Source organism: Manacus vitellinus, unplaced genomic scaffold, assembly GCF_001715985.3.
Source record: "Manacus vitellinus isolate BGI_N305 unplaced genomic scaffold, ASM171598v3 scaffold_27_pilon, whole genome shotgun sequence".
In the NCBI taxonomy this organism is placed as follows: domain Eukaryota; kingdom Metazoa; phylum Chordata; class Aves; order Passeriformes; family Pipridae; genus Manacus; species Manacus vitellinus.
Genome location: NW_021940039.1, coordinates 9,184,935 through 9,193,333, shown reverse-complemented (window position 1 = coordinate 9,193,333; position 8,399 = coordinate 9,184,935). Strand labels below are relative to the sequence as shown.

Genomic DNA, 8,399 nt, shown 5'->3' with positions numbered 1-8,399 from the left:
AAAGTTTCTTCCCCCAGAGGGTGGTTGGGCACTGCCCAGGCTCCCCAGGGCAGTGGGCACAGCCCCAAGGCTGCCAGAGCTCCAGGAGGGTTTGGCTGATCCTCTGGGGCACAGGGGGTGACCTTGGGGATGGGTCTGTGCAGGGCTGAGGGTTGGACTGGATGATCCTTGAGGGTCCCTTCCAGCTCAGCACATTCTGTGACTCTGAAAATACATGGACTAAAGCTCTGGGGAGTGTCTGATCAGCTGTGGTGCTGATGTGGTGATTCATTACAGCCTGAGCTCGTCTGTACTGGTGCATCCCAGCAAGGGCCAAGATCCCTCCTCCCTCCAGATCACACAGGGATATGAATTCTTTTAAACTGCACAGAGCCCAAATTCCACTGCCTGATTTTCTTTTAATGACATCCATATTCAGTTTAATTGTGCCCCACATTGAGTTTAATTGTGCTGACAGGCTGCTTGGCCACAGCCCTCCCTGCCCAGCACGGCACTGACAGCAGCAGCTCAGCCTCCCTGCAGAAGCCAGGAGAGAGGCAGAAAGGAGCCTTGTGCCCATCAGGTCTTTTTATCTGGCCCAGGAGCATCTCTTCCCTCCTGCTTTCCCACTCTGCTGGCTGCAGCTTGATCTTTTCCCGTTAAAAATCCTCGTGATTCTTCCCTTGGCTTTTATAAAAGCACAACCTTTCTGTGCCAGAGGTGTTTGCCAGGCTCTGGGTTAGTGGCCATCAGGGACAGGAGTGCTCTGTGTGTCCTGCTCCTCAGCTTTCTGGGGATCTTGGAAGGTTTGAGTTGTTACGAGTCTAAAATAGCACATTTAGGCTGAAGAATGGGTTTTCTTCTGGCCGTTCTGGTCCTGATGTGGAAGTGCTGGAAGAGTTCCTATGTCTGGTTGGAGAAGCAGCTGCTGCAGCCCCTGTGCTGCTCTGGGCTGGGGTGGGGTGAGGGAGGGGCAGGGAGAGGGGCAGGGAGAGGGGCTGAGCCCTCAGGGCTCTGGGGTGGGTCACACTGGAGGGCAGCACCAGGACTGGGACCTGGAAAGCACCCGCAGCCAAAGTCCTTGGCAAAGGGCCCTGCAGTGTGTGCAGGGGAGGAGCAGCAGCAGCAGCACCCCAAGGACCCAGGGCTCTGTTTGGAGAGTTTATTCTCTGGGGTCAGGCTGCTTCTTGAAGGAAGTACACATCCAGTTAAGGGAATCATGCCTGCTCCCCTTCCAGCTTTTCCTTTTCCTTTTTTCTCCCCTTTCCTTTTTTCTCCCCTTTCCTTTTTTCTCCCCTTTCCCCTTTCATTTTTTCTACCCTTTCCTTTTTCTTCTTTCCTTTTTCTTCCCTTTTCCCTTTCCTTTTTTTCTCCTTTTTCCCCTAACCCCCTTTTCCCTTTCCTTTTCTCTTCCCCTTTCCATTTTCTTCCCTTTCCCCTTTCCATTTTCTTCCCTTTCCCCTTTCCATTTTCTTCCCTTTCCCCTTTCCATTTTCTTCCCTTTCCCCTTTTCATTTTCTTCCCTTCCCCTTCCATTTTCTTCCCTTTCCCCTTTCCATTTTCTTCCCTTTCCCCTTTCCATTTTCTTCCCTTTCCCCTTTCCATTTTCTTCCCTTTCCCCTTTCCATTTTCTTCCCTTTCCCCTTTTCATTTTCTTCCCTTCCCCTTTCCCTTCTTCTTCCCTTCCCTTCCCTTCCCCTTTCCCTTCCCCTTCTCTTCCCCTTTCCCTTCTTCTTCCCTTCTTCTTCCCTTCCCCTTCCCTTCCCCTTTCCCTTCTTCTTCCCTTCTTCTTCCCTTCCCCTTCCCTTCCCCCTTCCCTTCTTTTTCCCTTCTTCTTCCCTTCCCCTTCCCTTCCCCCTTCCCTTCTTTTTCCCTTCTTCTTCCCTTCTCCCTTCTTCTTTCCTTCCCCCTTCCCTTCTTCTTCCCTTCTCCCTTTTCCTTCTCCTTCCCTTCTCTCCTTCTCTTTTCTTTTCTCCCTTCTCCCTTCTCCCTTTTCTCTTTTCTCTTTTCTCTTTCCCCTTTCCCTTTCCTTTTTCTTCTCTTTCCTTCCCCCTTCCCTTCTCCCTTCCCTGACTGCATTCCTGCTCCCTCTCTGCAGATGTTGAACCTGTTTGTGGCTGTCATCATGGACAACTTTGAATACCTGACCAGGGACTCCTCCATCCTGGGCCCTCACCACTTGGATGAGTTTGTCCGGGTGTGGGCCGAGTACGACCCCGCTGCCTGGTACGTACCCACTGACCCTGCTGGGGGACAGACAGACACACTGGGGGGTAAATATTGTACCTGGACACTCACAGAGCCTCTTTTAAGGAAAACAACTCCGAGGTGACACTGGTGGTAAAAGCTCCAGCTGCAGCGGAGATGAACAAACCTGATGTCGTTAAAAGGGAGTTTCCTTCAAACAGACACAACCCAACCAAGCACGAGAGCAAAACCCACCCCCCTCCCCACACAGCCAAAAATTACCAGGGGAAATCCAAATTACCAAGTAGAAAAGCTGTTCATTCGTTGCCTTTGGTTTCTGCACCCCAGTTTGGAGATAAAACCACGCAGATCTCTGTGCTTCGAGGTGGTGGGGGAGGCTCTGCCCTGTCACCCCTCATTTTGCAGGGGTTCTCTAGCTGAGAACCACCTTAATGGTTTCCCAAACCCTGTGCAGGTCCCTCAGGCCACGGCAGAGGATGTGTCACATCTGAGTCAAGTCCTGCAGGCTCCAACTCCATCACCTGCCTCTGCCCACCCACTCCCCAGCAGGGTGTTCCTGCTGAAAACATGGGATTTTTTTAAAGCAGCCCTTTCTCATTAATCCCAACGTTTTTGCTCTTGGAAGCCCCCTTCTAATGACATCGAGCTTTATGAGGCAACTTTGATCTTCTAAATGATATTTCAGCTTTTAGACTCGCAGTTGAAACGCGAGATGTGAAATAATCAGAAGGAAAGGAGCCAAAGGTTGGAAGCATTTTGGGTTCCCAACGAGCCTCTGAGGAAATGTTCCTGATGTTTGGGTGTGTTCAAGGAGGGGATGGTTCCTGCACACAGGGGAGGGTTTAGTTTGGGGGTTTTCTCTCTTTGCTTCCCTTACTCAAAGGGAAATTTTCACACCCATGGCACAGGTTTGGGAGATGGATCCCAGAGAAAGGGTTTTAAGGAATTTTTTAAACTTGAGGGAATGGCCCTGACCTGTGACCACTTCTAGAGCGAGACTGGGTTAATATATTGCTTTTCTGCACTGCCCACAAGGAGCTGCTGCCCATCAGCCCTGGGGACTGTGGTATTCTCATTTCTAGATGTTCTGTCACAGGTCACAGGAATTTCCTTGATATTCTGCACCCGGAGAATTTGCCTGTTTGGAGACTTTTTTTTTTTTAAATTTAAACCTCTACTAATTTTTCTCCATTTGCCTCCCCGTGAGCTACTTTGCAATGAATCTCCTCTGTGTTTTGAATTCTTTCAGCTCCTCCAATCTTTCCCCTCTTCTTTTTTTTTTCCCCCTTCAGCTGAGACAGATGCAGAAAAGTGTTTGTATAATCAGCAGCTCAAACTCCCTGCTAGCATGCAATTAAACTGCTTCAAAACCTCAGTTTAAATGATTTAGGGCAACTTTAAATGTAAACCTACCCCAAAATGCCTGCTTTTCTCTGAGCTGTGGGTGATTTTAACCACCTCAAAGCCATCCCTACTCCCAGCCTGAATATCCTCCACATTTACTCACAGCTTGTCATCTCCAAGCAGGTTTTCAGCAGCACGTGCTCTGGAACACAGACAATCCTTTGTGGGTATTTGGCAGGCACTAAATAGGGGGTTTTTTTCCTCCTTTTTAAAATCCAATCCTGTCTCTTAATGAGACTGAAAACTTGGGAGTGCCTGTTTGCTCCTTAAAAAATAGCCTTGGCTCTGCTGAAGGGCTGTGGGAGGAGTAACACACCTGCAAGGGGAAAAAAATGAGGATCAATGTGGGGGTTTTTTTAATGTTTCTGCGTTCAGGAACTTTCCACCCATCAGAGGCACAAATATGAAGTTTACAGAGAGATTTCTCGCTCTGTTAACTCCGAGCAGAGACTTCACATTTTGTGAGTCACTCCGGGGCCAAACCTTTTCACTTGCCGAGCTGTTAATGCAGAATATGTCATTTATTAACATCCAATTTTCTGCTTTTCTCTAACCTTGCTCCCTTTAATGCTCTGCTGGGACGTTATTGATGCTGGCAGAGTGTGAACAGTTCCACTGAAATCACTGACATTTTCAGAAGTGGGACTAAAATTCCCACAATTTAAAAGCCCTTCGCAGTTTAAGGCCAGAATTAATCTTTTCATCATTCTGATCTAAGATCTTCCCAATCTTTCTGATCTCAGAGGGGTTTTTTTCCAACTTATATAATTCTCTGGGTTGATGATTCTGTGATTTGGGCTGAATTGGTCACTCACTGATCACCTCTCTCAATGTTTCCTCTTTGATTGTCCCCCCAAAAAAAGGGAATTACAGTATTTGTCCACTTCCCTCAGATTAAGATCCTTCCACGAAAGATGCTGCATGGTTAAAAAGCACAAGTGTTGTTATATTTTTGTTATATAGATAATATTTTAAACATAGACTTAATGCGTATTTACAGCTCTATTTCTCGTATCACCTTTGGTTTTGTTACAAAATCCAACTTCCTGTAAACTTTTCTGGGGAAAAGCATTCAAAAGGAATTTAAAAAGGCATTTAGCAGCCGTTTTTCCAGATGTGTCACAGTCTGGAGGGGTAAGTATGGGGAAACTGTTGGATTTAGAGGTGGTAAAAGCCTTGGGCTCAAAGAAAAACAGAGAGAGAGAGAAATAAGGGAACCCAAGGTGGTTTGGGGGGGCTGGGAGTTAATCAGGAAAGGAGTGAAAACACTAGATTTAAGGATGAACTGGACAAAACAAAAGAAAATTGGATTTGTAAGAGCTTTAATTTGTTCAGTGTATATAAAGTGAGCACTTTATCTCTCTTATACTTTCCCAGTGCCCACCCCTTAGAGATACTGGGAATACTGGTCTGGCCATGCCATTCCCAGGAGTTGTCCCAAAGAGGGAGATGCTGCTGGAAGCACCTTCAGTGGGGAGGAGGAGGTGCAGGGTCTGCCAAAGGAGTTTTCTCTTGGCTTCCTGGGATAAAAGGATGCTGAGGAAAATAAACAAAATCAGATTTAAACAAGAGGCTGTGGCTGCCCCAGCCCTGGAAGTGTCCAAGGCCAGGCTGGAGCAACCTGGGCTAGTGGCAGGTTGGGGGGGTGGAATGAGATGGGCTTTAAGGTCCCTTCCACCCCAAACCATTCCATGATTCCACGGACCTGGGAAAGAATTCCTGACTGTCCTCATTTTGTGCTTTCCAATGCAAAACAGCTGCTGGTTCTCAAGCCTTGCAGGAGCTCTCAGAGAGCTCAGGGAGCGGGGCAGACCTCATTTCTACACCCTGACTTCACAAAATCGTTCCAAAATTGGAGGTAAAGTCAACTCAACTTCTTGCCTCGGTTAAGCCAATATACTTTTTATAACCACATTTAGGCCTCCAGCCAAGACTTGCACAGTTCCATTTGCTCTGTTCCTGAATTAATAGTTTTGAGTGGCTTGGGAAGGCTTTGAATAGACCTTAATTTTTCCCCATCCAGAAAAGCTGTAATATTGAAGGAGATATTCCAAAATATTCCAGCCTTCTTTATATGAAGTACCAAAATAAACACAGCCAAGCCAAATCATCTCAGTTTTCCTTCAGAGGTAATTGGGAGGCTCAGCTCTTTTTGCCTGTGGTTTGGTTACTTGCAAAAGGTGAAGAAATGGAATCCTGTTGTTAAATTAGCTGGAAATATTGTTGGGAGTTAATGAGAGTGACCAGAAAGCTACTGGGAGGTGTCTGATTCCACCTGCTGGGAACAATATTGGGATTTTCCCAGTGCCAACAGCCAAGTCGACCTTTGAGAGGAGAATTTCTGGGCTTGCAGCGAGTTGTTCAGTGCCCCTGAACCAGAGAACAGCCCTGCTGGGGTTGTGTGGGAGGGAACAGTGGAAGGGAAAGCTTCCCAAGCTCTTCTGAATCCCAGGAATAACCCATTAGGGAGATTCTTTGGGTGCTGCAGGCTCTGGGTTGGCTGGGGGGTGGCGAGGAGAGGCTGGAGGGAGATGCTCAGGCACAGGGGACTAAAACTTTAAATAAAGGGAACCAAAACATTAGTGACAAAGGGAACCAAAACATTAGTGACAAAGGGAACCAAAACATTAGTGACAAAGGGAACCAAAACATTAGTGACAAAGGGCACCAAGTGGTTGGAAAGCCCTGCACAGAAGAAAATCCAAGGATATAAAGTTTGATGAGCAGCTGGAAGTTCTCTCTCTCTCTCTGGGTTAAAGTTGCTCCTTCCTCACAAGCCCAATTTTTGCTGGACTAACCTTCCTTTACAGCAAGTTCTGCCCTTCCAGCTCCTCCTGTTTTCCCGGGGAAAAGCTGATTGCTCCTGGTTTTTGCTGTCCTAACCTGTGACGTTTCCCTTCCAGTTGCCGGATTCATTATAAGGATATGTACAATTTGTTACGTGTAATTGCTCCACCCCTGGGCTTAGGAAAGAAGTGCCCTCATAGGGTGGCATACAAGGTTTGGAACTTCAGAGACTCCCTGAGGCATCTTTAGTCCTGGTTTTGTTTCCTTTTATCCCCCCCTCTGAGTGCAAATGCAGTAGAGAGAAGAAACTGTCCCATAACTAACCCCTTGCCTGAAAAAAGGAATGATTGACTGCCTCCTTTGTCCTCAATGCATCTCTTCCCTGTCTACTCCCACACCCCAGCTGGCTGGAGACAGGCAGCTTTATGAGACAGTGAACCCTCCAGCTCCCATCCTGAAGGCTCTGGGGGGAAGTGTTGGGGAAAAGCATCCCAGCACTTTATATATATATAAATATATATATATATATTCACACCCCGGAGAGAAATGGCACCCCAAGGAGTGGCAATTCCACTTTATCTGGGTTTTGTAGCATTGTCACTCCAGCTGAGTGACCAACCTTCCCTCTCCTGAGCCCAAAAGACATTGGATCTGGACAGTGGTTGCCTGGGCAGCACAGCAGGGTGGTTACCTGGGCTGGGGAGAGGTGAGGGATGAGCTCCTCACAGGTTGTCTTGGGGGCTAAATTATGTCCCCAAACTCTGATGGACACCCAGGGAAACATCCTGTTCCTGGCACAGGGAAGCTGTACAACGCCTGGGAGCTGAGGAGGGGGAATTAAGGACAGGTCTGGCCAAGAAATCAGCCCAGGAGGAGAAGCACAGGGGATTTCCTGCAGTGATGGAGACCAGAGGATGAAGGAGGGTGGAAGCAGCCAGCAGGGATTTTCTCTTCCACTTAGCCCAGGTGTTTTCCACACCTGCCTGGGGATTAAGAGCTCCCAAGCTTTGCAGAGGAGGCAGGATACCCCCCAGCCCCAGCCCAGGAGCAGGAGAGGAGCCAGGGGGAAGACATTGGCTCCAATTACAATTTGTGTCTCTCAGCAGCCTTTAAATGAGCTCTGGGCTATAAAAGCTGGGTGGTATTTTAACTGCATCAGTTACCAAGGACAGGAATAGATGTTTTTGGCTGGGTAGGTTCTCTCTCTTCCACCCCCTCCTCCTCATACAGGAATTGAGACCCATGTCAGGACACTGGGCTGGTCTGCAGGTTCTGCCTCTGTAGCTGTCCTGCTTGGAAAAGGAGATTTATAGGGGTGCTTAGGTCATGGTTGCCCTCCTGAGATAGAGGAGATGATAGTCCTGCTTTTCCAGGGGTTAAACTTTAATTAATAACATGCTGCAGTATCCTTGGGTCCCCTCAGCTGACAGGCAGCACAGATTTGCGCATTATAATAAGCAGGCAGCTCGCTGGGAAAACCAAATGAGATTGTCAGAGTCATGTTCCCAATTTTAACACTTAGAAAAAGGTGAAGGAGGAGAATTCCTTGCTGCTTCTGCACCCCTTGGTTTTCAGGGCAGGGTTCTATTCCACCACCACCGTGTGCTGAAGGTAGATGACCTCAGTAATGAGGTGGTCTAAGGGCCTTTTCCCAAATCTCTGCCATTCCCAGCTCCTGGGACTGGGAACAGGACAGCTGCCCTTGGTGGTGGAGACAACCAGTTGTCTGGCCAAGAAATGAGCCCAGGAGAAGCACAGGGAGTTTCCTGCAGTGATGGAGAGCAGAGGATGAAGGAGGGTGGAAGGAGCCAGCAGGGATTTTGATGAGAGAGGTTGGCTCGATGAGAGAGGGGCCCCACTGAATGTAAGGGAGAAAAATAGGTCCCCCTCCTGAAAATTGAGTGCTGGGCTCTGGCTTTGCCAAAGCTGAGCTCAGGCTGGAGCAGAAATCCCGGCTGGCTCAGGGTTGGCAGAGTCACACCCTGGGCTTGGCCGTCCCAATCTGTCCCTGAGCAAACACA

The 8,399-nt window shown here is 48.3% G+C and overlaps 1 protein-coding gene across 1 annotated transcript in view; it reads left to right on the top strand.

Annotated features, from left to right (window-relative positions):
* CACNA1B (calcium voltage-gated channel subunit alpha1 B) overlaps nucleotides 1-8,399 on the top strand; it is a 158,999-nt gene that overhangs the window by 91,735 nt on the left and 58,865 nt on the right. The window contains exon 26 of the mRNA XM_029960600.1: nucleotides 2,078-2,205. Coding sequence (XP_029816460.1) covers nucleotides 2,078-2,205 — 128 coding nt within the window. The remainder of the gene's footprint in view (nucleotides 1-2,077; nucleotides 2,206-8,399) is intronic.